The sequence below is a fragment of the Talpa occidentalis genome, unplaced genomic scaffold, assembly GCF_014898055.3.
Source record: "Talpa occidentalis isolate TD23 unplaced genomic scaffold, MPIMG_talOcc4v2.1 talOcc4.17, whole genome shotgun sequence".
NCBI classification, from domain to species: Eukaryota; Metazoa; Chordata; class Mammalia; order Eulipotyphla; family Talpidae; genus Talpa; species Talpa occidentalis.
In genome coordinates, this window is record NW_023601754.1 from 476,334 (window position 1) to 503,439 (window position 27,106).

At 69.4% G+C, this 27,106-nt stretch overlaps 4 protein-coding genes across 5 annotated transcripts in view; 3 read left to right on the forward strand and 1 right to left on the reverse strand.

Moving 5' to 3' along the window:
• The window catches only part of PIEZO1 (piezo type mechanosensitive ion channel component 1), a 31,022-nt gene extending 25,699 nt beyond the window's left edge, over positions 1-5,323 (forward strand). The window contains exons 33-51 of the mRNA XM_054697616.1: positions 15-62; positions 146-318; positions 434-516; positions 587-766; positions 840-1,098; positions 1,174-1,362; positions 1,439-1,694; positions 1,776-1,884; positions 1,969-2,116; positions 2,202-2,416; positions 2,490-2,648; positions 2,718-2,865; positions 3,673-3,861; positions 3,935-4,027; positions 4,115-4,287; positions 4,359-4,481; positions 4,555-4,634; positions 4,723-4,912; positions 4,991-5,323. Coding sequence (XP_054553591.1) covers positions 15-62; positions 146-318; positions 434-516; positions 587-766; positions 840-1,098; positions 1,174-1,362; positions 1,439-1,694; positions 1,776-1,884; positions 1,969-2,116; positions 2,202-2,416; positions 2,490-2,648; positions 2,718-2,865; positions 3,673-3,861; positions 3,935-4,027; positions 4,115-4,287; positions 4,359-4,481; positions 4,555-4,634; positions 4,723-4,912; positions 4,991-5,240 — 3,065 coding nt within the window. The 3' untranslated portion in view covers positions 5,241-5,323. The remainder of the gene's footprint in view (positions 1-14; positions 63-145; positions 319-433; positions 517-586; positions 767-839; positions 1,099-1,173; positions 1,363-1,438; positions 1,695-1,775; positions 1,885-1,968; positions 2,117-2,201; positions 2,417-2,489; positions 2,649-2,717; positions 2,866-3,672; positions 3,862-3,934; positions 4,028-4,114; positions 4,288-4,358; positions 4,482-4,554; positions 4,635-4,722; positions 4,913-4,990) is intronic.
• A 25-nt stretch (positions 5,324-5,348) lies between these two features.
• On the reverse strand, positions 5,349-14,747 carry CTU2 (cytosolic thiouridylase subunit 2). 2 transcript variants are annotated; one of them, XM_037515746.1, is made up of 14 exons: positions 14,686-14,747; positions 13,830-13,904; positions 8,309-8,387; positions 8,144-8,203; positions 7,877-7,937; positions 7,576-7,685; positions 7,177-7,466; positions 6,952-7,087; positions 6,731-6,862; positions 6,436-6,527; positions 6,230-6,333; positions 5,996-6,101; positions 5,791-5,857; positions 5,350-5,706 (listed from the first exon to the last, which is right to left on the reverse strand). In XM_037515746.1, exons 1-14 carry the CDS (start codon positions 14,745-14,747, stop codon positions 5,452-5,454), a joined length of 1,629 nt encoding a protein of 542 aa, XP_037371643.1. In that variant the 3' UTR covers positions 5,350-5,451. The 2 variants fall into 2 exon arrangements, with proteins under 2 accessions (XP_037371644.1, XP_037371643.1); XM_037515747.2 differs by lacking the exons at positions 13,830-13,904; positions 14,686-14,747 and having other exon boundaries at positions 5,349-5,706; positions 8,317-8,344.
• Positions 14,748-14,945: 198 nt separating this feature from the next.
• On the forward strand, positions 14,946-20,412 carry RNF166 (ring finger protein 166). The gene is made up of 6 exons (XM_037515749.2): positions 14,946-15,141; positions 17,492-17,648; positions 18,510-18,622; positions 18,786-18,900; positions 18,974-19,081; positions 19,497-20,412. Exons 1-6 carry the CDS (start codon positions 14,987-14,989, stop codon positions 19,560-19,562), a joined length of 714 nt encoding a protein of 237 aa, XP_037371646.1. The 5' UTR covers positions 14,946-14,986; the 3' UTR covers positions 19,563-20,412.
• A 3,681-nt stretch (positions 20,413-24,093) lies between these two features.
• On the forward strand, positions 24,094-27,106 carry SNAI3 (snail family transcriptional repressor 3). The gene is made up of 3 exons (XM_054697617.1): positions 24,094-24,169; positions 26,174-26,743; positions 27,099-27,106. Exons 1-3 carry the CDS (start codon positions 24,094-24,096, stop codon positions 27,104-27,106), a joined length of 654 nt encoding a protein of 217 aa, XP_054553592.1.

Consider the following 27,106-nt stretch of genomic DNA (forward strand, 5'->3'; position numbering starts at 1 on the left):
ACTCCCACTCCCAGGAGGAGGCCCCAGCCAGGAGGCAGAGGCGCCACAGGACGAGGTAGCAGGTGCGTGGGCCCCAAAGCCTGGGGAGGGGGGTCCCCCGCTGCCACTAGGCCACCCTTCTAGCACCCCCCGCCCCCCTCTGCAGGCCGCAGCCACGTGATGCAGCGCGTGCTGAGCACTGTGCAGTTCCTGTGGGTGCTGGGCCAGGCGCTGGTGGACGGGCTCACGCGCTGGCTGCACACCTTCACGCGCCACCACCAGGCCACCAGCGACGTGCTGCGCGCCGAGCGCTACGTGCTGGCCGAGAAGCTGCTGCGGGTGAGCACCCCCCCGTGCCCGCCCCCTCTCCACCGTGCACCCTTCCTGCCTTCTTTGGGGGGATGGGCCTGGCCCGCGGGGCCCCTTTGGCATGAGAGCTGGGCGTGCCGTGCAGGGCGAGGAGGTGGGCAGCGAGGTGCTGGACCAGCTGTACGCCAGCGAGACGGAGGCCCGCGACGAGCCAAGCCTCACGTCGAGGTAGGTGCGGCCCCCGCTGCCAGGCTCCCCCACCCCGCCCCGCCGCCCCCTGACCGCCTCCCTCCCTCAGCGGGCTGGGCGCCGAGGAGCCGCTGAGCAGCGTGACGGACACCAGCAGCCCCCTGAGCACGGGCTACAGCACCCGCAGCGGCAGCGAGGAGGCGGTCCCGGGGCCCTCCCTGCGCGGCTCCCGGGAGCTGCCGGCCAGCGTGCGCCGCACCCGCACGGCCAGCGAGCTGCTCCTGGACAGGTGGGCGGAGACGGGGCGGGGGTGTGGGGGGGTCCTGGCCGCTGCAGCACGGTGCTGAGCGGGCCCCCCGCAGGCGCCTGCACATCCCGGAGCTGGAGGAGGCCCGGCGCTTCTCCGAGGGCCAGGGCCGGCCGCTGCGGCTGCTGCAGGCCGTGTACCAGTGCGTGGCCGCGCACTCCGAGCTGCTGTGCTACTTCATCATCATCCTGAACCACATGGTCACCGCCTCGGCCGTCTCGCTGGTGCTGCCCGTGCTGGTCTTCCTCTGGGCCATGCTGTCCATCCCACGGCCCAGCAAGCGCTTCTGGATGACGGCCATCATCTTCACCGAGGTGGGGCGGGGGGCGGAGGGCGGGTGGCAGGCCAGCCGCGGGCCGGTGGGCGGCCGCTGAGACCCTTCCCCGCAGGTCACTGTGGTCACCAAGTACCTGTTCCAGTTCGGCTTCTTCCCCTGGAACGGCCAGGCTGTGCTGCGGCGCTACGAGAACAAGCCCTACTTCCCGCCGCGCATCCTGGGCCTGGAGAAGACGGATGGCTACATCAAGTACGACCTGCTGCAGCTCATGGCGCTCTTCTTCCACCGCTCGCAGCTGCTGGTGAGCCTGGGCGGACCTCCGTCCGGGGAGGTGGGGGGCGGCCATCCCGCCGCCTGACCGCTGCCCCTCCGTGCAGTGCTACGGCCTCTGGGACCACGAGGAGGAGCCTGACACCAAGGCGCGCGGCAGGGACGGTGGGGAGCAAGGGGCTGAGGAGCTGGAGGCCCTGCTGGGACCCGAGACCGAGGCGGCGGCGGACCCCCCCGAGCACAGCGTGCAGGCGGACGTGAGGGGCGGGCCCTCCGAGGAGCTCGAGATCCAGAGCAGGACGCGCACGAGCCTGCGCTTCAGGAGGCGGGAGAGCAGCACCCCCAGAGGCCTGGCGGAAACTGGTAGGGCACCCCGGCCCCCCGGCCCTGCTGGTGACAGGCAGGCCCTCAGGAGACCAGGGCTGAGCCGGCTGCTCCCCACAGAAGCTGAGGAGTCCGAGGAGGAAGCCGCAGGGACAGAGAAGAGGCACCGACGCCCCGGGGACCGAGTGCGGGCAGCCGGGCAGCAGCTGCAGAGGCTCTGCCTGTCCTTGTGAGTGGGCAGGGCCTGGCGCAGGGGCGGGGCTGGGGGGCGGGCTGGCAGGGGCAGGGCCCGGCACTGAGTCCCGCCCCCCAGGGCCCAGGGCATGTACCGGCCCCTGCGGCGTTTCTTCCACGACATCCTGCACACCCAGTACCGGGCGGCCACCGACGTCTACGCCCTCATGTTCCTGGCCGACGTGGTCGACTTCATCATCATCATCTTTGGCTTCTGGGCCTTCGGGGTGAGCGGGGGCTGGGCTGCGGGACGCCGGGTGCAGGGCCCAGGAGGCCCGGCTCCCTGACCTCTGCTGTCCCGTGCGGCCACAGAAGCACTCGGCGGCCACGGATATCACCTCGTCGCTGTCGGACGACCAGGTGCCCGAGGCCTTCCTCGTCATGCTGCTGATCCAGTTCAGCACCATGGTGGTGGACCGCGCCCTCTACCTGCGCAAGACCGTGCTGGGCAAGCTGGCCTTCCAGGTGGCGCTGGTGCTGGCCATCCACCTCTGGATGTTCTTCATCCTGCCCGCCGTCACGGAGAGGTGGGTCCGGTGGGTGCGCGGGCTTGGCCTCTGGTGGGCCGGGCAGGCGCTGACCCGGCCGCTCTCCACGCAGGATGTTCAGCCAGAACGCGGTGGCCCAGCTGTGGTACTTCGTCAAGTGCATCTACTTCGCCCTGTCCGCCTACCAGATCCGCTGCGGCTACCCCACCCGCATCCTCGGCAACTTCCTCACCAAGAAGTACAACCACCTCAACCTCTTCCTGTTTCAGGGGTAAGTGGGGCCCGTGGGGCCGAGGCGCAAGGATGCCCCCAGGCCCCTGACGGCCGCTGACCTGGGCAGGTTCCGGCTGGTGCCCTTCCTGGTGGAGCTGCGGGCCGTGATGGACTGGGTGTGGACGGACACCACGCTGTCCCTGTCCAACTGGATGTGCGTGGAGGACATCTACGCCAACATCTTCATCATCAAGTGCAGCCGCGAGACGGAGAAGGTGCGCGGGCGGCGGGAGGAAGCACCAGATGCAAGCTGCGCTTGCGTCTTTCAGCAGCTTTATTGCCACATCCCTCACACCTGAGAAAGCACCCGTGGGTGCTTCCTAGTGCAGGCACCTATCACCCCAAGAAACCCTGACCCAGAGCAGCCATATCCCAACCCACACCTGCGCCTTCCCCAACGGCCGCCTGGTCCGGCCTCGCCCTTGAGCAGCTGCGTAGACCTGGCCTTCCGCTCAGGGTTCTTGGGGCTTCTCCGTGCCAGGGGCTCCTGTCCACAGCTGGGCAGGCCCCGTGTGGCAGGTGGATGGCGGGCTTGTCTGTCAGTCGCGCTTCTGTGGACACGGCCTCATAGCCCGGGTACACCCGGTGGAACCTCTGCCCCTGGCCTCCCAGGAGGGGCAGCTTGTGGCGTCCTGGTGGGCGCGGCACCCTCAAGCCGGTGACGCGGCACCTTCTGTGCTCATCACTTGGCGCCCATGCCTGGTTCCACATGGGTCTCGAGGCTGCGTGGTGGCCTGGACACCAAATCCCGATGGACACACGTCTGGCGCGGGGGCCAGTGTTAAGTCTCGTGAAACCCAAGGAGGGGACTTGCCCGGGGGCTTGCGCCGCAGCTGTGTGGCGAGAGGCAGGCATGAGCGCCTGGTGGTGCCAGGGCCGCTGCTGAAGGGCTGTGCCCGCCCCGTGAGGACATGTCCCAGCTGCCATCCTCAGCGGGACCGCGGGTCCTGGCACTGGGGCAGGAAGGTGGTGCAGGGATGGTGGTAGGCGCTGCTCAGTGGCTTCCCCGTCCTCTGCCCCAGAAATACCCACAGCCCAAGGGGCAGAAGAAAAAGAAGATTGTCAAGTACGGCATGGGCGGCCTCATCATCCTCTTCCTGGTGGCCATCATCTGGTTCCCGCTGCTCTTCATGTCCCTGGTGCGCTCCGTGGTGGGCGTGGTCAACCAGCCCATCGATGTCACCGTCACCCTCAAGCTGGGGGGCTACGAGGTAAGGCCCCCCGCCGCCCCCCGCCCTGCATCCCTCGACACCGAGGGGCTGCCCTCACAAGCCCTCCCCACAGCCCCTGTTCACCATGAGCGCCCAGCAGCCGTCCATCCAGCCTTTCACACAGGCGGCCTACGACGCGCTGTCCCAGCACTTCGACCCCAACCCAGTAAGCTGCCGCGCCAGCCCCGGCCATGGGGGGGTGGGGGGTGGGAGGGGCAGGGCCAAGGTCCCCACTGAGGCGCGCCGGCCCCAGCTGGCCATGCAGTTCATCAGCCAGTACAGCCCCGAGGACATCGTCACGGCCCACATCGAGGGCAGCTCGGGGGCGCTGTGGCGCATCAGCCCGCCCAGCCGGGCACAGATGAAGCGCGAGCTGTACAACGGCACAGCCGACATCACCCTGCGCTTCACCTGGAACTTCCAGAGGTGCGCCCCAGGCCGGGGGAGGGGGGGGCGCGAGCGGGCGCCTTCGAGGCTCACCCCACCGGCCGCTGCAGGGACCTGGCCAAGGGCGGCACCGTGGAGTACACCAACGAGAAGCACGTGCTGGACCTGGCCCCCAACAGCACCGAGCGGCGGCAACTGGCCAGTCTGCTCGAGGGCACCTCGGACCAGTCAGTGTGAGTGGGGCCAGGGCTGGGGCCCACAGGCCGCAGAGGGGGTCGGGTCTGACCACCGCCCTGCCCCCCACAGGGTCATCCCCAACCTCTTCCCCAAGTACATCCGCGCCCCCAACGGGCCCGAAGCCAACCCGGTGAAGCAGCTGCAGCCCAGTGAGTGGGGCTGGTGGTGGGGGCCGAGACGGACTGGAGGTGGGGGGCGGCCGTGGCCCAGCAGCCCCCGCGTGTTCCCTCTGCCCAGATGAGGAGGCCGACTACCTGGGGGTGCGCATCCAGCTGCGGAGGGAGCGTGTGGGCTCGGGGGCCACCGGCTTCCTCGAGTGGTGGGTCATCGAGCTGCAGGACTGCCGGGCTGACTGCAACCTGCTGCCCATGGTCATCTTCAGCGACAAGGTCAGCCCGCCCAGCCTGGGCTTCCTGGCCGGCTACGGGTGAGTGTGGGCAGAGCGGAGGGGGGCGGGGCGGGGCCGGGCCAGGCCGGTGACCAGCCCTCACCACCCCGCCCGCAGGATCATGGGGCTGTACGTGTCCATCGTGCTGGTCATCGGCAAGTTCGTGCGCGGCTTCTTCAGCGAGATCTCGCACTCCATCATGTTCGAGGAGCTGCCGTGCGTGGACCGCATCCTCAAGCTGTGCCAGGACATCTTCCTGGTGCGCGAGACGCGGGAGCTGGAGCTGGAGGAGGAGCTGTACGCCAAGCTCATCTTCCTGTACCGCTCGCCCGAGACCATGATCAAGTGGACGCGGGAGAAGGAGTAGGGCGCCCGCGGGCGTGAAGGTGAAGGAGCTGGCGGCCGACGCCCCCTCCCCGACCCCCCCCCGCCCGTGAGCCGATGCTGCTGCCGGACGCCGTGGCCCCCGGGCCGACCAGGACTGCTGTCCTCCGCCGCCTGCGGCCCGGGGCCCGGCCTCCCCCACACGTACTGTAGAATTTTCTAATTAAAAACGTTTTATTTATACAAACGGAGAATCAGCTGGGTGCCGTCCCTGACTTCCCACCGCAGCCCCGGCCCTGGGCGGCCTCAGCTCGCGCCACGTCCGGCTCCGTCTGCCCGTCGCCGAGGAGACATGCGCAGGGAGGCCCCGCAGGCCCGGCCCCGGGAGAGGCGCACGGTGGGGAGGGCCCGGCAGGCAGGCTCTCCTGGCACCCCAGGAGCGGCACCTCCCCCTGGCTGCGGAGCTGGGCCTCGGCCAGGATGTAGGGTGGCAAGGGCTCCAGGGAGGGCTGCAACAGAGTGGGGGGGCGCGGGTGAGGCACGGGGTGGGGCAGTGGGCAGGGCCTGACATCCCAGAGAGGGTGTCCACTCACCACGTCCTTCATGGTGACCCGACAGCTGTAGCACAGCTGCTCCATGAGGCAGGTGCCAGGCTCCTCCCTGCAAGGGGAGAGTGGGCTTGTGGGTGCGGAGTGGAGGGATCAGTGGGATCACAGCTGCACTGGGTGGGGGGACTGGGTTTGTGGGTGCAGCCAGGGGGCAGCCAGCAGCTCTCAGGGCGGGACAGCAGGCACTCACCTCCCACAGAGCCCGGCCGCCCCTGCACAAGCACACGTTGCTGCGGGCGCCTCCGCCTGCATCCGGGAGAGGTGGGCAGCCTGGGCGCCAAAGGCCGTGGCACTGCCTGCAAGCACAGGGGTGAGGGCCCAGGAGCCGCCCACCCACCCCACCCGGCGCCCGCACAGACCAGTGGTGTTGAAGGCTGAGGGCCCGGGAGCCACACACCCACGCCCGCCCCGCACCCGCACGGACCAGCGGTGTCGATGTCCAAGGGGCAGGAGCAGAGCAGGCAGCAGGGCACAGGGGCCAGAGGGGCACGGGCGTCCCTGGGGGCCTTGAGCAGCTTCTCACTTGTCCTGGGGGGCGGGGGGGTAGGCAGAGGCCTCGATGATCAGGGCCTGGCCCAGCACAGGGCAGTGGGCAGGGCAGTTGCGTGCCCCCCCGCGCCCCGCACGCACCTGTACACAGTGCTGACGGTGGAGGGAAACCGGGCCTGCAGCCGCAGCACGAAGGCCTCCACCAGCCGGTGCACGCTGTCCTTCTCGGGGGCCTAAGGCCGAGCAGATGGGGTGCTGGAGGCCGCGCGCGGAGAGCACCCGGGCTGGGGTGGGGGCTGCTCTGGCGCCAGAGCCAAGAGCCCGGGCCCAGCTGTGCAGCGTCCACACCCAAGGATGTCCCAGCTGCCTGGTGCCCTGGGCTCCTGCAGGTTCCTCCCCAGGGCCCGGCCCAGCCGCCGCGCGCCCCTCGGCTCACCCTGGTGTCGACAGCGGGCGTGAAGACGGAGGGGACCTTGAACAGGTGGTTGTGGAAGGCGACCTCCTTGAGCGTGTGCTCGCGCATGGGCCGCAGCACCACCACGTCGCCGTGCCGCTCGTCCGAGAAGCCCTGCGGGCGGGTCCTCAGCAGCCGCTCTTCGGCCCGGCGCCCGCACCCGCCCCCGGAGACACCACAGGAAGGCCCGGCGGGCGCCGTACCGTGTCCCAGGCCAGGAAGGCGCCTCGCCCCAGCGCCAGGCCGGTCATGAGCTTGATGGCCAGGCGCGTGCAGCTCTCCCCCGTCATGACCTTGGCGTAGCCGTGGGCCCGGGCCACATGCAGGATCAAGTGGGTGCTGCAGGGACAGCAGGCGAGGCTCAGACCTGAGGGGATGCCGGGGCCAGGGGGGCGGGGGTGGCAGGCCCAGGCCGGTGGGGCGCTCACCGCAGGGTCTGCAGAAGCTCCTCCTTGGCCGTCAACGACCTCACGGAGCCGAACAGCTTGGACAGGGCCTGCGTCTGGGCAGCCGTGGGGGCCCCGGCCGGGGGGTCATGGGTGGGGGGTGGGCTCTGCGGCTCCTCCTCTGGGGCCGGGGCGGGGCTGCCCCCCGCAGCCTCAGTCCCCCCGCGGCGCTGCTGCTGCAGGAACGTGTCCACGGCTGCCTTGTAGGCGCCCTGGGCCCCTGGCGGCTCCCGCGCAGAGCAGCGCAGCACGGACGGCGGCAAGTCCAGCACCTTTGGGGGCAGAGATGGAGGGTGAGGCCTGGGCCACTTCTAAAGGCGCTGGGAAAGGCGGGTGGGGCAGCCCGGGGCAGCCTTGGGCCAGGAAACGGGGCGCACACACCTCCTCCAAGGCCACCGCGTGCCAGGGGAAGCCTAGGCGCTGCAGGATGCGCTGCGTGGCGGTGCGCGTCTGCGCCCTCTCCTCGGGGCTCTGGCCGCAGGCCGCGCCCTCTAGAGCCGCAGACAGCAGAGGGGCTGACGGGAGCTGGGGTCGGCTGAGCCGCACCGAGGACCCCGGAGCCCCGCGTGCAGCCCCCATCGCCTGCACGGTGGCCTCCCCGGCCAGGCGGGCACCCCTGCCGTCGCACAGATGGACGGGCAGCCCCAGGGCGGGCGGGACCAGGCGGAGACGCTGTACGTACCGTCCACGTGGACGACCCCGGGCACAAACCGCAACCTTTTGGCAGAATCTCGACTCAGGCCCTGGAGGGGGTGACGGACCTGGGTGGAGGTCGCCAGAGACCCCTGGCCCGGGCAGGGCCGCCACAGCGGGCAGGCCCCAGGGTGCGCAGCCGCCCCTGCAGACCCGGCCTCCAGCAGTGCCAACAGGCAGCTGGGCACCGCGCTCCACCCCACTCCCTGTGGAGCCCCCAGCACCTCCCCAGCCCAGAAAGGGGTGTGAGACGCACCTCGAAGACCTGCCAGACCATGGAACTGGACGAAGGGCCCCCGGACCAGGCCAGGAGCACCTGCGGGGAGGAGGGTGCTGAGGGCGCTGCGGGTGCAGGCTGGCAGCACCCCTCTGCGCCCGGCTGCACCACCCAGCCAGGGACCGAGGGTGGGCCCCACTCTACCTTCTCACCAGGGAAGATGGCGCGGTTCTTGCCCAGCACGGCCCGGAACTTGTGGGTGTACAAGGCCTTGAAGCAGCCCCTGCGGGGAGAACAGGGCTGAGCGCCAAGGCCTCTCAGCCGAGCACTCCCCGGCCCGCGGGGCCGTCCGTGAAGCCCGGAGGGGCCGGGCGGGTCCCCCAGACGCGCGGAGGCGACGAGTCCGGCACGCCAGCCCGCTTTCCGGGTCCGGCTCGAGGGGCTTCTCCACAGGGAACGAAAACCTGAACCGCCTCAGCCGCGGACGAGCGCGCGGCCCAGCCCCAGGTGCGGGGGGGGGGGGGGGGCAGAACCAGCAGCGCCCAGTGCCGGGGAGCAGGCCCAGGCATCGGGACCCCACCGCAAAGGAAAAAGAAACAAGAGAAAAAGAAAACAGCTAAAAATCCAACGACGCAACATAAACGGCTCGCAGTGACCATCACCCAAGCTCACAGTCAAAAGTGACGAGGGAGCCTCCCTGGGGGCGCAGGGGCGAGTCTCAGCACCATCAGGCAGTCGGCAGTGGCATGTGTGACCCCCAGCCAGGGAGCTGCCCACAGGGCGCAGCAGACCTCTCTCCCCTGTCTCCCCACTGCTCCCCTCAGCAGGGCCTTTCAGTCCGTCTGCCTGTTCTGCTCCCCGCTCTGTCTCTCGTGAACTCTCTCACCTTCCCCCACCTCTGGCCTACACCCCAATTCTTGTATGCATAAATAAATCTTTAAAAAAAAAAGAAATACTTGGGAATAAAATTAACAAAAGAGGTGAAGGACCTGTACATTGGAAACTTGCTAAATTTTGTTAAAGTAAATCAAAGAAATGGGACGTTATCCGCGCTCCTGTGTGGAAAGAATTAATATTGCTAAAATGGCCATATTACCCAAAGCAATTCACAGATTCAATGCAATGCAATGCCTATCAAAATACCAGTGACTTTCTTTTTAAAGATTTATTTATTTACTTATACACGCAGTGGGCACAGTCAGAAGCGCGGGAGGGTGAGAGGATTCACCAGAGCCAGAGCGGGGAGCGGAGCAGGCAGAAGGACCGAAGCACACTGCTGAGGGGAGCGGCGGGCGGCAGGAGAGGTCTGCGCGCCATGTGGGACCCTCACCGGTGGCCGGGGAAGCAGCCGGGGATCGAACCGGCGCCGCAGAGGCTGCGGGCAGCTTCGCAACCCAGCGCTCAACTGCTGCACCACCGGGGAGGCCCAGAAGTACCACTCTTACACGCGTCTTTCTGGCTTGTTCACGGAGGCAAAGACAGAAAGGTTGGGAGGCAGAGAGGGGAGGGAGGGAGGAGGACTGAGACCGGTCTCAGTGCTCAGGTGTGAGAAATGACTAGCGCTTTCTCCTTGGAGTTCCTTGGAGTGAGCGCTATGCGGGACCCTCCTCCGGTGGCCGGGGAGCAGCTGGGGATCGAACCAGCGCCGCAGAGAACGCGGGCAGCTTCACAACCCAGCGCTCAACCGCTGCGCCCCCGGGGAGGCCCCCTAACTTCTTTTTTTAAGGAAACAGAACAATTGAAAAACTTATATGAAATCACATAAGGCCCCAAAGAACTAAAACAATCTTGAGAGAAAAGAAGAAAAATGGAGGCGTCCACTTCCGCCCTTCAAACGATATGACACAGCGACAATGAGCCAGACAGCGGCAAAGGAACACAAACAGAAGAGCAGCCCAAGGCAACAGAATTGAAAGCGCAGAGAAAAGTCACTAAAAACATGGCCGGCTAGCTGCGGACAACGGAATCCCGACCGCGCGGTGGAGTTAAAAACAGCCTTTTCGTTCAATGGCGCTGGGAAACATGGAGCGCCACATGCAAAGAAGAATGCCACGTATTTAACACCATGCACGAAAGTTCACTCACAAAGGATTAAAGATTTGGGGGGACACACCCACCACAACAGTGCATTTGGGATACAACCCCAACAACAAGGGAAACAGAAGCAAAAATAAAGAAATCACCAAAAAAACCACAAAGGGAGGCCTCCCCGGTGGCGCAGGGGTTGAAGTCTCAGCACTATGAAGCTATCACCAGCCACTGTGGCCTGAGATCGATCCCCTGCTGGGGAGCTGACCCACAGGGCGCGGCAGACCTCTCCTGACTCCTTGCTGCTCCCCTCAGCCGTGGATCTCAGTGGATCCGCCTGTTCTGCTCCCCACTTTGTCTCTAGTGAATCCTCTCATCCCCACACCCCTGGCCTGCATCTCAGCTCTTGTATGGATGGATAAAAATAAATCTTTAAAAAAAAGTTTACTGGGCCTCCCCGGTGGCGCAAAAGCTGCCCGCGAATCCCCGGCTTCTCCCCTGCCAAAAAAAAGTTTACTTATACAAGTATGGGGGTACAGGCCAGAGGCATGGGAGGGTGAGAGAGTGGGGAGCAGAACAGGCAGACGGACCGAAGGCACTGCTGAGGGGAGCAGCGGGGAGACAGCAGAGGCCTGCCCCGCCATGTGGGCATCTCCCTGGCCGGCCGGGAATCGAAGCCGCGCTACAGAGGCTGCGGACAGCTCCACAGTGCTGCGCTCAACCTGCTGCGCCACCGGGGAGGCTCCAAAAAGAAATCCTTAAAAACAAATAAAAAACCCAAAAAGGCAACCTACAGAATAAGAAGAAACATTTGCATAATAACACATACAGATAAAAGGTGGATCTCCAAAATTTACAGAGTACTTATGCAACCCAGCAATAAAGAAGCAAATAACCTAATTTAAAAAACAGGTAAAGGCCCTAAATAGACACTTCTCTAACGACAACCTCAGGGCCTCCCCGGCGGCGCAGGGGTTATGGACACAGCGTAAAGACGCGGTGTTATCAAGCCATCGCCAGGCGCTGCAGCACGAGTTCGATCCCCGGCCGGTGGCCTACCCACAGGGCGCAGCAGACTCTCCTGACGCCCCGCTGCTCCCCTCAGCAGTGGGTTTCAGTCAGTCTGCCTGTTCTGCTCCCCACTCTGTCTCTGGGGAGTCCTCTCACCCCCCGCACCTCTGCCCTGCACCCCCGTTCTTATATGCGTATTTTTTGAAAAAGAAGACAGATGGTCTACACACACGAAGGTCTGATCAGCATCACTCACTGCAAGAGAAACGCAGATCAAAGCCAGACACACACACACCCCAGCCCCCAGGAGAACGGCCTGTGTGAAAAAAGAAGTGAACTAACAAGCGCGCGCAAGGCTGTGAGGAAAAAGCAGCTCTGGTGGCGGCGGTGGGAGGGCAAGCAAGTGCAGCCCCTGTGGAGAAGGGTACGGAGGACGCAGCAAGGGAAATGCTGCGCGCCCAGCAACGCTTCAGGGGCCGACCAAAGCACGATAACACCCGCCCGAAGAGACCCGCCGCCGCGCGCGCGGCAGACCTGCTGACAGCGGCCGGGCACGGAACCGGGCACGGAACCAGCCCCGGCGCCCCTGGGAAGCGAGAAAGACAAACCCGCGCACCCACCGCGCGGCCGTGAGGAAGGGCACCCGGCGACGCCCGGACATGCTTCTGCTGAGCGACAGCTGTCAAAAAGGGAAAGGCAGGTTTTGGGTGGTTCCCCCGTCTGCAGAATAGGAAGTCCCAGAAAACAATCGCACACAGACAGTAAAACACTCCGTGAGCTCGGCCAGGAGAGCGGCTGCCAGAGGGAGCGCGGAGGGACGGGGGGTGGGGGCGGGCCGAGCCGGGACATCAGCCCACGGACCCTCCGTGAGGCCGGCGGTGGAGCAGCCTCCTGCACGGGCACTTCTGCGTCCTCCGGACAGACGCCGCGGGCCAGGGACGCCGGCGGTCCGGTGCTGGCCTCGATGGCCGTCGCCCGCGGCCTTGGATGCAGAGGCGCTCGGGGGTGCGGGCGTGCGGCATCTGGAGCCGCTTTGGGCCAGTGAGTGGGCACAGCGGGGCCTGGAGGCCAAGCACGGGAGGGCAGCGGCACGGAGGGGCGGCGCGGGCACAGGCACAGCCGCGGGAGGAAGCGCGAGAGAAGAGCCCGAGCTACTGGCTCCCTGGGCACACTTTCCCCGCAGGGTGTTGGCAAACCTGTGGGCGCAATGCCCAGGGCTCCGGGGTTCTCGTCAAGCTGCCTGAACCGAGGCGAACCCACCCGCCCTCGGCTGGCTGCGGGGCAGATGCCCAGGGGCGGCCCTGCTGGGCCATGGCGGGGGGGGGGGGGGGGGGGGGCGACAAGAGGAGCCAGCCCCAGAGGTCTTCACAGCTGCCGTTGGCCAAGGTCGAGTCTCCTGGCGCGCGTGAGGCCCATCAGGGCCCCCAGTGCTCCAGAGCGAATCACTGCGGGGGTCTGCACGGCCGGCTCTGCGGGCACTGGGGAAGCCCCGCTGGCGGGACGAGACACAGGAGCACAGGGGTGGGTGGGCGGTGCGCGCGTGTGCTCGTGCCTCCCGGCATGACTCGGCCGCCACTGCGCTGAGCCCTCCAGACAGAGCCCGGGGCTCCTCCCCAAACCCACGCAGAACTTGCAGCTGTTCATGACCCACAACGTCACAGGTTCTCAGGCTGAGCCCAACATCAGAATCACTTAGCCACCGAGGTGCGAAAGGCTGGAGAGAGGCTCCCGGCACCCACATGGAGACGCTGCCTGGGGCTGCGCCCCCAACCTCCTTCCCCTGGTTCAGACACCGGTGTCCCAAACCACCTCGACACTGAGCAGGCGCCTCTGAGCGGGGACCCAGCGCAGCACCTCCCCGCTGAGGTCAGGCCTGCGGGGACCCTAGAGGACCAACCACATTTGGAAGCGACACCCGGGAAGGTCAGGCCTGTGAGGCCCAGCATACAGAGGCCCCTGCAGCTGCCCTGCCCAGGCCTCCCGCACCTCCAGGCTCCTGAAGCCACCTGCCCCTCCTCTGGGCCAGACCAGGCTGGTTACCCTGTGAATCTTCTCACAATAACTGAGAGAATGGGCTCCAAATCTAGAAAATCAAAACTTCCCACAGGGAGGTCAGCCTCCCCCTCTGAGGGGATCAGGCAAGCACAGAGCACGCACTGTGGGCCCAGGCTGGCCTCACGCACGGCAGCTGCAGCCTGTTTTCCTCAGCCTGACTCTCCAGGCACAGGTGCAACAGACACTCTCAGAGCTCCGCGTGAGGAAAGCTGTGGCTTCCTTCCCTCACGTGTGGATCCTGCAGGCCCACGCCTCATGTCAGGGGGCTCCCGAGAAACGGACAGAAGCACGCCAGGAAAAGAGCCTCATCAGTCCTTCAGTTTCCCTCCTGAGACGTCTCAGAAGCCAGAAGCCAAGGCTCGTGCAGGCCGATCTGAACATGTGAGCGGGCCGCTCGATACACACGCACCCGCTGCACAAAGCGGGTGCCACCGGAGTGCCGGTGGGCGCACCCCACTGCGCTGTCCCGGGGGCTCCGCAGCCCGCTGGAGATACTGACCCACAGGCGGCCGCACAGCCGCAGGCAGAGCAGAGCGGGCTCCCGCCAGAGCCCTGGGGGTTAAGCCTCCGCTGGTGCCCAAAGGCCCCCAGGCCTGGCCAAGGCGGCTCGCTGCGGCAGCGGGAGCCTCACCTGCAGAAGGCGTCTCCCGCGCGGATCACCACCACCGGCAGCTCCTCCTTGCACTTGACACAGCGCTGCCCAGGGCTGCGGAGACGGGGCGGGCGGGCCGCACCTCACACCGCGGCTCGGGGGCGGGGAGGGGGAGCGGCCGCGGGGCGGGGGCGGGGCGGGGGCGCGGGGAGGGGGAGGGGCGCGGGCGCGGGGCGCGGGCGGGGAGGGGGCGGGGGCGGGCGGGGCGCGGGGCGGGGGCGCGGGAGGGGAGCGGGGCGGGGGGGGAGGGGAGCGGGCGCGGGGAGGGGGCGCGGGGCGCGGGGCGGGGAGGGGGCGCGGGGGGGGGAGGGGGAGCGGGCGCGCGGGGAGGGGAGCGGGGGCGCGGGGCGGGGGCGCGGGGAGGGGGAGCGGGGCGGGGGGGCGGGGAGGGGAGCGGGCGCGGGGAGGGGGCGCGGGGCGCGGGCGCGGGGCGGGGGGCGGGGCGGGGGGGGGCGGGGCGGGGAGGGGGAGCGGGCGCGGGCGCGGGGGGGGAGGGGGAGCGGGGCGGGGCGCGGGCGGGGAGGGGGAGCGGGCGCGGGGCGGGGGCGCGGGGCGGGGGCGCCGGTCTCGTCCGAACTCCGCGCGGGAAGGAAGACTAGGGCCCGGGGCTTCTGAGGGTGGGGGGCCGTCCCGGGGCACAGACGCCCCGGAGCCCCAAGGGCGGGCGCGAGGGGCGGGGCAGCTGCTCCGCGGGGCGCGGGCGCGCCGGGGAGGCGCCTCCTCTCCCGCCAGGGGCCGCCCGGCTGCGGAGCTGGAGGTGCGAGCGGGCGGGCCCCCCTTGGGGAGCGCCGCACGGGGGCCGCCGGGACTCGGGGGCGCGGCGCCCAGCTCTTACCTCGGGCGCGGCGGCGGCCCCTCGGGCGCGGGGTCCCCGTAGTCCTCGCCCGCCTCACACATGCCGGCGCGGCGGCGGCCACGGGCTGCGGGCTGGGACGTCGCGCGGCGCCGGCGCGGCCGTGACGCGGGCTCAGGGGCGGGGCGCGCTCGGCGTCCGGGGCGCCGGCGCGGGCGTGACGCGTCGGGGGCGGGGCTCGCCCGCGTGACGTCGGGGCGGCGCCGGCGCGGCCGTGACGCGCGGCCGGGCTGGGCCGGGCCGGGCCGGGCCGGGACGGGGGCGGCGGCGCGCCGGGCCCGGGATGGCGATGTTCCGCAGCCTGGTGGCCTCGGCGCAGCAGCGGCAGCCGCCGGGCGGGCCCGCGGGCGGCGACGGCGGCCTGGAGGCGCAGTTCAGCTGCCCCATCTGCCTGGAGGTGTACCACCGGCCCGTGGCCATCGGCGGCTGCGGCCACACGTGAGTGCGCCGGCCTCGGGCCGCGGGGGACGCGGCGGGCCCGACCCCGCTCGGCGCGCGGAGCGGCCGCCGCCCGGCGGCCCCGGGGGCTCGGAGGGCAGCGGCGCGACCTCCGGCCGCCCCGTCCCGCGGAGGCCGGGCGGCCGCTGACATTAAACGACTTGCGGCCGTGGCCGTCCCCTGCGCTTGGCGCCGCTGTCTCTTGTCTTAATCACGGCGGAGGGCGCCCCTGAGCCGGCCCGGGCGCGCGGCGTGGGGGAGCACTCGGGGCACTTCCCTGCCGGGGCCGCCGGCCGGGCGGGCCCTCCGGGGACCCGACGCGCACACCTGGGCAGGGTCTGCAGCTCGAGGGGACCCCGTGGCCCCTGCGGGCGGCCTGGGAACAGAAGCAGGAAGACCGGCTCCTCCCGCCGAGAGGGCTCGCCAGGGTCCTGGGTGCTGCCAGCCTGGGCGCGAGGGGGCCGGGCCGGCCCGACTCTCCTGTCCGCAGTGGAGAGCGCGCACCCCGGGAAAGGAGCGCAGTGCAGCCCCGGGCGGGCGGGGTGGGGGGTGGGGGGAGGCCTTGGCTGCTGAGGACGTGGGCCGGAGCTGGTTGGAGTCCCTAGAACATTTTGCAAACAAAGGCAGCTGGCTCGGGAGGCTCCTGGTGAGGGGCGCTGAGCTGCCGGGTGGGTGTGTGCCTGTCACCTGCAGGGACAGTCAGCCTCCTGCGAGCCCTCGCCCCCACCCAGCCCGAGCGCGGCCGCCCACTCGGAGCTCCGCCAGCCAGGGCGGGTGCGCCGCCTGTGCTCAGTGCCGCGCCTTGCGGCCGGCAGCCTCTGAGCCGACTTCCTTCTTGTAGCCCACACCGTGGCTGCTGGAGGTCGAGGGGGCGCTCTGTATCTTCCGGCCCTTCGCCACAGAAAGGGAACTTTTTCGGGCCTCACCTTAGAAAGCCTTCCTGCCGCCTCTGGCCCTGACGGCCTGTGTTCACCTGAAGAGGTCTTCTCTTGAAAGGTGGTTCTCCTAACACAGAAGGCGGGACCCCGGAGTCCACGTCTCCTTTCACCCACCCCCAGGCCTTTCTTGGCCGTCCTGCTGCACCCCGCCCCCAGCCCCAGAGCCAGGTCCTCAGGGCTCTCCCGCTCTGCTTCTGCTTCCCTGGCCACGCCAGCCCCATCTCTCTCCTCCCAGCCTGTCAGGTGCTTCTGGGGCTCTCTCCAAGTGGGACCCTCATCTTCAGCCTCATGCGTTTCCTGCACACGGTCTGCTGCTGGCCTGGGCACTTCCTTGGCCTGCCATGTGCCATGCCCTTCCACAGGCTGGGTGTCCTGGTGGTGAGAGCAGCCTGTGTGGGGCCCTGCCTGCCAGGTCAGCAGAGCCTCGCTGCAGCTGGGGGTGGGGGGGAGGGGCTTCCAGGGCCTCTGTCACCCTCGGGACATCCTGGGCTGAGCCACATCTGGAACCAGCAGCTGTACCTGAGCCTCCACGGCCCCTCCCCCAGGCCTGCTGTGCAGGGTGGGGTTCAGCCCAGGTGCCTCTTCTCTTTATGGGGCTGCGTGGCGCCCTGCAGCTAAGGTCTCCAGCTGCGTGCTCAGGGCCGTAGGAGAGCCAGGCGCTGTGTCTGCGGGGACGGCGGAAGGCGGGGGTGTCCCTGTCAGCACCGACTCCCGGCCTGTGAGATGGTGCTGGCATCACTCCTGCACAAAGAAACAGGCCAGAGATGGAGCGGAGTCCCCAAAGAGTCAAAGCAGCACCGGCACGCGCGGGAGGCCCTCTGCAGGGTCCTGGGCCTGCCCTGCAGCCTCCTGCCCTGCATCAGGGTGGGCTGGGGTGGGGAGGGGCAGCCCTCCAGCTTTCAGGAGACGGCCAGACCAGACCTCACCCTCTGGGGCCCGGCCCAGCAGACCATGTCCTTCATCGGACAAACGCTGGGCGCCTGCCCTTGGCCTGTGGAGGCCAGCAGGTCCTGTGGGCGCCTAGGCCCCGCACGTGCCTTGCTCTGGGCATACAGTCTGGGGATTTGGTGCACCCCTGGCCTCGTGCCGTCACCACTGCAATGGCCAGTCTAGAACACTCACTGGCAGTTGGCAGTAAGGGGGAGTCTCCACAGCAGGCACTGACTCCCCTCGGCGTAGCCCCCCTGGCCCAGCCACCGCCAGGAGCTCATGTGCAGGCCCCGGTGCCCCTGCAGCCAAGCTCTCGGAGTGCCACTGCCGGGGAGAGGACTCAGAGCCAGGGCTCTCCTAGCCAGACGGGGCCCTTCCAGCCGCGGATCTCGGGTACAGAAGTGACATCTCCACAGCGGCTCCCTGACAGCAGGGGGGCTCGCCCACGCCTCCTGCTGCAGGCTGAGTATCCCTCCCCGCAGGTTCTGTGGCGAGTGTCTCCAGCCGTGCCTGCAGGTGCCGTCCCCGCTGTGCCCCCTGTGCCGCCTGCCCTTCGACCCCAAGAAAGTGGACAAGGCCGCCCACGTGGAGAAGCAGCTCTCAACCTACAAGGCGCCCTGCCGGGGTTGCAGCAAGAAGGTTACCCACCCCACCCCAGGGGCCTCAGCTTCCCTCCCCCCGGGCAGGTGCCCCTGGCCCTGGGCCTTCCGTCTCCTCGCAGCCAGGCCTGCGCTCTGGGCGCCTGTGCTCCGGGGCCACCACAGGGACACGGACTGAGCTGTGCCCGCCAGACGAGCCTTGGCACTCCCCAGCAGCCCTCTGCAGGGTGAAGTTGGGGGCCATGGCATCACTTGCCTCCACACCGTATTTCTAGTCTCCCCGCCCTTGGGGGCCGGCGCTGACATTGAATGAGCCCTGCCAGTCTCAGCACAGGCAGCAGCCTTGTGGCCCCTGAGCCCTTCACACTACACACCCCTCTGCAGCTGCTCAGGAAGCACCATGCCCCCCTCAGCGTGGCACTTAGGGTTCTGGACACGCCCGGGAGGCAGGCCTCTCCAGCACCCCAGCCCTGGGGGGAACCAGAGCCAGGCCGGGCCTGCCTGGACCTTCCCAGGGCCCCTGGGCCTAGGTCAGACCTGACCCAAGGCTGCGCCCCACTGCTTCCCCTTTCTGGGCGCTGGCATCCTCTTGTGCGGTGCTCCCTCTCTGCTGGCAGAGGCCCTCCCAGGCCGTTCCCGAGACCCAGGCCCCGGCTCCTGTCCCTGCCCGCCTTTGGCCCAACTAGCCTGGAGGCCACGCTGCAAGAGCTCGGGTCTGTGCCTGCCGGTGACGGCCAGAGCTTCTGGGGGCCGTCACCAGGGGCTGCTCCCAGAGCCAGTGCCCACATTCCCTGGAGGGAGGTGCCCGCCTGCAGCCAGGCTAGTGTCCCCGGGTGGCCTCTGGGCAGAGGGCTGACGCCTACTGGGCACAACCTCACCACTCAGCACCCCCACCCCCCAGGTGACGTTGGCCAAGATGAGGGTGCACGTGTCCTCCTGCGCGAAGGTCCAGGAGCAGATGGCCCACTGCCCCAAGTTCGTCCCTGTGGTGCCCACATCACAGCCCATCCCCAGGTAGGTGCCTGCCAGGGTGGGCTCACACCGGAGCTGCGGGGGGGGGGGGGCACTGCCCAGCAGGAGGTCCCGGCAGTCACAGAGCCGGCAGGAGGCCCCTCCCCTGTGGTGCAGGCCTGTGGGCAGGTGGGCCCCGCCCTGCTCACCCCCCCACCCGCCCCAGCGCCATCCCCAACAGGTCCACCTTCGCCTGCCCGTACTGCGGCGCCCGCAACCTGGACCAGCAGGAGCTGCTGAGGCACTGCGTGGGCAACCACCGCAGCGACCCCAACCGCGTGGTAAGGCGGGCGCGGCTGCGGGGCCTTGGGGGGCTGCCCGCGCACACACGCCTGAGCCCGGCCCTTCTCCCAGGTGTGTCCCATCTGCTCAGCCATGCCCTGGGGTGACCCCAGCTACAAGAGCGCCAACTTCCTGCAGCACCTGCTTCACCGGCACAAGTTCTCCTACGACACGTTCGTGGTGGGTGCCCCCGGGTCAGGACCCAGCTGCCCCACCTCCACGGCGGGCAGGCCCGCAGGGCCCCAGGGAGCCCTTCACGGGGGACACCGCCCCTCTGGTGTCGGGGAGGCGAGTGCAGGTCCAGCCTGGGAAAGCGCCCCGCTCTCCCACAGCCTCTCGCCGGGGCCTCACACGTGGTCTGCGGGGCTGGGCACAGCGGCGTGGCAGGCCCTCCCAATACCCCCTGCCGCCCCAGGAGCAAGAGCGGCAGGCATCCGGGGGCCCTGTGGGCCGGGGAGGAGCCTGCAGCCACATGGCACCCGACACTGCGTCTGTGGGGCCCGGTCTGACCTCCCCAGGGAGGGAGGGCAGAGGCTGCAGTGGGAGCGCGGTCCATGCAGGACAGGGCCCAGCGCCACGTCCCCTCTGTGCCCAGGACTACAGCATCGACGAGGAGGCCGCCTTCCAGGCCGCCCTGGCCCTGTCTCTGTCCGAGAACTGAGGGCGCAGCCCAGCGCTGGACGAGTCCTCCCGCGGCGGCCGGGCCGAGCTCCCTCTGCCGCAGCCACGCGCCTGCACAGAACGCGCCGCCGGTGCCGGGCGGAGAGCTGCCCCCAGCCCCGCAGAGGGCGGCCCCCACTGTGCTCGGGCTGAGTGTCCCTGGCCGCTTCGGTGCTTCGGCCAAGTAGGCGGCCCCGCCATGCCGGCCGCGGGGGAGGGCAGCCGTCGGTCCGTCTGTCTCAGTCGCAGCGTGGTGTCCTCCCCGAGCGGACAGGGCCTGCTGGCCGCTGCGGTGTCCTCGGCCGCTGCTGAGCGGGGCCTCGCAGGCGTCTGGCCACCACCACGCGTTTGTACTGGCTTTTGTGATACTAGAAATTCTGGCATTTTCTATATTATCCGGTGTGACGACCTTTTCACGTTTTATAGAGCAAAGACAGCCGCACCCTTCATATTGCAATATCTGTGTTTGACTAGGAACAATAGTATTTTTATGGAACATTTGGAAAATTATATTTTTTAAAAAAAGCAATGAAAAATCAGCAGGCGCGGGGTGGAGCCGCACAGGCGCGCAGAGGGACGTGGCGCTCGGGCCGGGCCTGCCGCCACAGCCACAAGGCGCTCCCAGCCTCCCGCCCGCAGGCGCCCGGAAGACAGGACACTGCAGGAGGCGCGGGGCCTTCCCTGGCAAACGGCTGGCCTCTGGCTGTGACCTCCCCAAAGCCGGCCACGGCCCGCCTCGGGCAGTGCTGGGATGGGCGGAGCAGGCCGAGGGCTCCTTGGTACTCGCTCAGTTCAAGGCATCCATTCCTGTCGTGTTTTTAAAGAATTAAATAAAATGTTTCAAAGCATCTATGGTGACCTTGACGGTGTCTGTGAGTGTCGACGGGAAGGGCTGGCCCGTCACCCCGTTTCCTGGGCGCCCAGGTCTCTGCCTCAGCCCCGCTCCAGAGCGCAGCTGGCCACGGTGACCAGACGCGCCCGGCCCAGGCCCTGCCGCCCAGCACAGCTTCCCAGCCACCACCCAGGCCCGCGCTGCCCTGCACAGCGAGGCAGCCTGCCCTACCCTCTCGGGCCTGCAGGCCGGACACCTCCCGGGGCTCCCCCACCCTGCACAGCGATCCTGCCTCCCAGGCCAGCGAGCTGGACACCTCCCGGGGCTCCCCAAGCACGTGCTGCCCCGAAGGGAATCTTGGCCCCCAGTCAGCGGGTCTCAGGAGCCACTTGGGCCAGCAGCCTGCCCCAGAGGCCACACTCTCGGAGGAGGCTCAGGCTTTAGCTGCTCGGGAGAGAGCGGGGGTTGGGGGGGGTGTCTTGGCTCACGTTTGGCCCCGGGTGGCTGCTGGAGGCCTGGAGGCCGCGCTTCCTGGTGAGGTGCAGCCGCCCCGCCGGCCGTCGGAAACAGCCGCCACGCTCCGGACTGTCCACAGGGTGGCGCTGGTCTGACCCCCCTCAAGCCCCCTGCTGCACCGTCTCCCCTGTGGAGCCCAGTGTGCCCTCGGGGCCTGGCCCGGCAGCCGGGAGGGCCGTCCTCGGCTCCCTCACCCTCCGCTTCCCCGCTGCCACTCAGCACCCACGGGCCTTGGTGGAGGCCTCTGGGTGTCCAGGACAGTGAGGTGGAGTGGGGTGGGAAGAAGGCCAGCCTCCTGTGGACACCCCGAGGGGCTGGTGGGCAGGAGAGGGCTGTGTCGGTCACTGCGGCCCCTGCTGCCCCCCCGGCAGCTCCCAGCCCCCACCCGTCCTCCCAACTAGCAGCCCAGGCCTCAGTGCCCCGGGGGGCCCTCCCCGAGGGAGCCCGGGGCCTTCAAGGCGTAGGAACCTCCGGGCCTGGCCACTGGGACATTGCCCGGCAGCAGAACAGGCATGGGATGCCCAGGCTCCCCTCAGCGCTGCCCGGGCAGAGCCATGGGCAGATCCAGGCCAGCCGCCACCAGCCCTGCCCCTGGCGTCCAGGGCCACGCCCAGCTGGGGCACAGACTCGCGGGGTCGCTCGGGACACAGATACAAGCACGGGGTCACGGTGGGGGGGCTCACAGATGCCCAGCCGGGTCTTGACCAGAGTGACCCCGTCTCTCAGCACGGCTGCTCCGCTCCCCCGCCAGGGCTCCTGGGAACCCCATCTTGCCCCTGGCGGCCCGGCGGTGTGGGCGCTCCCCAGGGGAGGATCTCTCACAGGGGGACCCCAACGCTCCCAACCGAAAGCCCGCCACGTCCTGCCCTCAGCCCGGGCTCGCACGAGGACACCGCCGAGCCTTCACGGTGCTGGTGCCGACAGCGGGCTCACACGCGCCCCCGCAGCACCCCTTCAGCCGCCCGGGCCGAGCCCCTCCCGCGTGCCCCCGCACTCCGCAGGCGCTGGAGTCAGGCCTGGGTGCCCCACTGGCCATCCAGCATCAGGGGCACTGCCAAGGTCATCTGGGAGAAGCAGGGGCACGGGTCCCACCCCCGTGGGTGACCCCACGCCCCAGCCAGAGCAGAGCACTGGCCGTGCCCGGCCGCCGCCGGGTCCCCGCCCTGCGCACGCTGACAGGTGGGGCCATGGCGGGCGCCCCGGCGCCAGGGCTGTCTGCACGGGCCGGGACAGACCAGCCGGCTCTAAGCAGCGCTGCCCTGGAGGCCCCGCCAGGGCTCCCCGGGCCCTGCACCCTTGCTGGCAGGTGTGCACCCCTGCACAGCGCTCCCTGCTCCAAGTCCCCCCAGATGAGCGCCCAGGGCCACCAAGTTTGGGGACATCTGGGCCAACGAGCAGGGCTGGGGCCTGAGCATGGGTGGGGTCACGACATCAGGCCGCGAGTTGATCGGCGAGAACAGTGTGTGGGCTGCAGGGGGGATGGTCGGGCCACCGCGCTCTGGCCCCCACCTTCCCAGGAAGCACGAGAGCTGTCCCTCCCGGCCAGCTTCCCGCGGCCCCTCACCCGGAAACCACTTGCTGGGCAGGGTGCCAGGGTCTCAGCAGGGGCCCCGGGCCCTCAGGGGCAAAGGAACATCCCGTGGTTTCTGCAGGGAATGGGGACCTTGGTCCCTTTTCTGGCTGATGAAGGGGTTCCCCTCAGCTGGGCAGGGGTGAGGCCAGCCACCAGGTCGCAGCCGTGATGGTCCATCGAGGACAGGGACGCGACATCCCGCCCTGGGGGGCCCAGGTGCCAGGTGAGGCCAGTGTAGACGCTGAGGTTTCTCCGGTGAGGCCCAGCCAGCTCCAGCCCACGTGCCCTGGGGCCACAGGAGAGCAGCTCTGAGAGGCAGGAGGGGCCACAGGATGTCCCTGCCTCGGGGCCACCGCCAGGGGCCAGCGCTCTCTGGTACTCTGGGCCCCGGGGCTGGGGAGGCCCTGGTAGCTTGGCCAGAGGCTCCAGGACAGCGGGCGGCTGGGTGAGGCCGGGTGGCGCGGGTGGAGGGCCGGCCCAGGTGTGTGCCAGGGAGGAGGTGAGGGTGCAGGATGGCGGCCTGCCCGGCCATGCATCCCTGATGCAACACAGCCAGCAGCATGGGGTGGCCCGGGGTGCATTGCCCGCTCCCCCTCCAGCACCAGCTGTCTCAGGCACCCCCTCAGCCTCGGGGAGGCTGAAGTGTGGGTCAAGTGCCCCCTGCAATCGCTCGCAGCCTGTGTCCCCACCAGCAAGCCGGTAGGGATGAGACACTGACCCTGCCCCCCACGGGCCTCGAGGCTGCCATCCTCACCTTGCGGGCCCACGGCTGGCGGGTGGTGACCCCGAGGCCTGGCCCAGCGCCCGCCTACCACCCGAGGCCCTGCCCTCTGCTCCCCGCAGCCGCCAACTGTCCCATCACAGGGACCAGATGCCCAGGCGGGGCTGGCCCGGCTCTCGCAGGGTCCGAGGACTGTCCTGAGGGTTCCAAGGACAAGGGGGGGCGCTCGAGGCTGCCCAGGAAGCTCCCGCTGACCCCCAGTCTGACCCCGGGGCCTCCGGAGCTCCTGGCCCTGTCTGTTCTCCCAGCGGCCGGGGTCAGCCCAGGTCGGCAGCAGAGGGGAGGGGCCCTGCCCCGCTCGGCCCGGCCTCCCCCCTCGCCATCTGCCCGGGCCGCGCGGGGCGCTGGCAGCCCCCGGTCCAGCGGCGGCGGGTCGGCGGGTCGGCGGGTCGGCGGGGCCACTTTGGACCGAGCCCGCGCGCGTCTTCCCGGGCGGGGCGGGGCGGGGGAGCCTCGGGGCGCCCCGCGCTCTCACCCTTGGCCCGGGACGCGGGCGGCCCACCCCGCCGACCTTCGCCCTTTCGGCCGCGGCGCGTGGGCGCGCCAGCCCCGGGGTCGGCGTGACTCGGCGCGCGCGCCAGGGCAGTCCCGTGGGCAGGCCACGCGGCCGCGCACCTGTCCCGGGCGTGGCGCCGGCCCCGCCCACCCCGGCCCGGCCCCGCCCACCCCGGCCCGGCCCCGCCCACCCGCCCCGCCCCGCCCACCCCCCCCGCCCACCCGCCCCGCCCCGCCCCGCCCCGCCAACCCGCCTGGCCCCGCCGCACCTGCCGGCCGCTGCCCGCGGCGCCCGCCGGACCCGGCGCCCCCGACCCGCCCGGGCCCGCGCGACCATGCCGCGCTCCTTCCTGGTGAAGACGCACCCCAGCCCCCGGGCCCCCGACTACGCGCGGCTGGAGACGCGGAGAGGTAGGAGCGCCCAGCCCCGGGCGGCCCGAGGGCGCGGACGGGGGTCCCGGCGGCGCGGGGCGGGGGAGCGCTCCGCGCCGGGGTCTCTCGCGGAGAAGTTCCCGGGCCTGGCGACGCCCCCGTCCCCGCGGCCCCGCCCTCCGCGGGCGCAGGGGCTCGTGCGGGGCCCGGGTCTGCGTCCCGGGCGTCTGCGCTGCGCGGGGAGCCGAGCGGGTGGGCAGCGGCGCTCGGACTGCGCGCTGCCGGGCTTCTGCCCACCTGCGGCTCCAGAGCTCCCGCCTCCCCTCCCGGGGCCGGCCCAGGGCAGGCTGGCGAAGGGGCTGCCATTCCCTGCACCCCCACCCCGGGCTCCAGCGGGGAGACGGCCCCTTGGAGAGGGGCTGCGAGGCCCCCCCGCCGCTCCTTTCAGGGAACAGGACGTCTGGGGCAGAAGTCTCTCCCGAGTGGCCAGGCCGCGTCCCCAGGAGGGCAGCCTCTTGGGTTGGCTCACAGGGGTTCCGGGGATGGAGGGGCTTGTGGGGGCCAGGGCACCCAGCCAGTACCCTCAGGGGCCCGTCGCCCATGGGGTGAAGCGACCCTGCTGGAGGCGCATCTTCTAGACCTCACTGCTTTGAGGCCCGCAAGTCACCACTGGCACTTTTGTAAAATAAAACAGCAGAGCCCCCGAGGGCACCCACGCACAGGCGGCTGGATCGCGCCATGGGGCTGGACCCTACACGGGTTCTAGTTCTAGAAGCTTGGAGTCGCTGCTATGGTGCAGACACACAGAACACCCCACTTTATCACTTGTACCCCAAGTGGTCATTTGAATGAGCAAATAGCACAGGTAGCCACGCAGACGGTGGACAGTGGGGCACAGCCCCCGGCCCTTCTGCGCTCCACAGGGGCCCCCAGCCCTGCGGCCACTCTGCAGGAGATGCCCGAGATGCTGGGGCTGGGGCCTCCCTCCCTCCCTTTAAGTGAGTGTCCTTTAGACCGACCCAGAGAACCCCGAAGCCAGAGCGGTACTCAGAGGTCCTCCCCCAGGGATCAGGGTGAGCAAAAAGATGGAGGAAGCGCAGGAGTCCCCAGGCCTGTGGGTCAGTAGCCCCGGCACCCCTGCCTCCCCCCCTTTGGGTCAGCACTGGCCCCACATGGGGACTGAGGCAGACACAAGCGCCCCTTTCCCAGTAGGAAAGCCCAGAGCAGCGCGGGGGTCATCACGGTCCCTGGACCTAGTGGTCGCGGCCGGAGGACACAAACCCAGCGCACCCTTGGTGATGGGGTGCGCGGGGGCGGTGGCAGCAGTTCCTGTGCTCAGCACCTCCACCAACACCTGCGCCCCTCTCAGCGTTGGCTGACACCTCCCTGGTGGTGCCCGTGCTGGCGGTACTTCTGGCCACGCCACACCACTCGCTGTCTCCGCGGAGGGCTGTTCAGGCCCCACCTTTAAATCGTGTTTTGTTTTTTGCTGAAATGCAAGTTTCTGCATATCCTGGGGCTCCGCACCTCGCTGGATGCGCACTCTGCAAACCTCTCCCTCACGCTCCGGGCTCCTTTCTCACCCAGCCTCGGGGTGGACACGGAAGCGGGGCCAAAGGTGTCTCTCCACAGGGACGGGACAGGAGCTGGCGGTCTGGAGATCGGCTTTGCGCAAGCTCTGAACCGAGACCTCAGCGGCTAACCCGTCTGCTCTGAGGGCGCCTCCATTCTCGGCTGTGCCAAAGCGGGCGCCCCACAGAGCCAGGGGCGCCCGGCCAGGCGTCGCGTGATGCCACCCGGGACAGCCCGGCCTGACCTCCGGGCCGCAGTCAGGAGGCTGTGCCGCCCACGGCGCAGTGGTCATGACCGGCGAGGGGTGAGCGGGAGGGGACTGCGGGCTCATTAGCGGAGGCCGCTCCCGCACTGCCTGCTGCCAAGAGTCAGCCGCGCGGCGTGGGACCGGGCGGGCCCGAGCGGCGGGTCAGGAGGGGCGGCCTGCCCGCCTGGCTGGCTCCGCCTCACTCTCTCCCCTCTGCCCTCCAGAGACCAATGGCCCCTGCACCGCCTGTCGGGTCCTGGGGGTGCCCCTCCTGCTCCCAGAGAAGGTGGCCCCAGCCCAGCCCTGGGACCGCCTCCCTCAGACTGAGGCGGCTCAGGGGGCCTCTGGGCCAGACCTCCCGGAAGCTGACCGGACAGCCCCTCGGGCGGGCCAGGCTCCGCGCGCACCTCTCAAAGACAGCCTCCACCACCTGGCCCTGCGTCCGCTGCTGGTGCTGCCCACCCGGTGGCCCCCGATCCTGGACCCCGACCGGGACCGGGCCCCAGAGAGACTGTTGGGGGCCCAGCAGGACCTGCGCCCCTCGGGCGGCTTCCAGTGCCCTCGCTGCCGCCGGCCCTACCTCACGCTGACCGGGCTGGCCAGGCACCGGCAGCTGCACTGCCCGCTGCAGGCCCAGCGCTGCTTCACCTGCAGGTTCTGCGACAAGGAGTATGCCAGCCTGGGCGCCCTCAAGATGCACATCCGCACCCACACGCTGCCCTGCGCCTGCGCCACCTGCGGCAAGGCCTTCTCCAGGCCCTGGCTGCTCCAGGGCCACATCCGCACCCACACAGGTAGGGGGGTCTGCAGGGAGCCCCTGGCGGGGTGGGGCGTGGCAGTGCTGCCCAGAGGCTGCGCACACCCCACCCCAGGGCCTGCTCCCTGCGGCCCTGCTCCGTCCTCCCACGGCCGCTCCTGCCTGGTGTCTGTGTCCGGCCCCCCCGTCACAAGGACGCCTGTCCGGGGTTAAGACCCGTGCGCCCCAGGGTGGCCTGGTCTTGGCTGGATGACAGCGGCAGAGACCCTGGTCCAGTGCGGCCGCCTCCGCAGGCCTGGGGTGGAGTGAGCACTTGGGGCACACATCAGCCCCAAGGTGCAGTCACCCCAGATGTGAGGGCGCCCCAGGGTCTGGCTGTTCTCCTTCCGCAGCCTTTTAG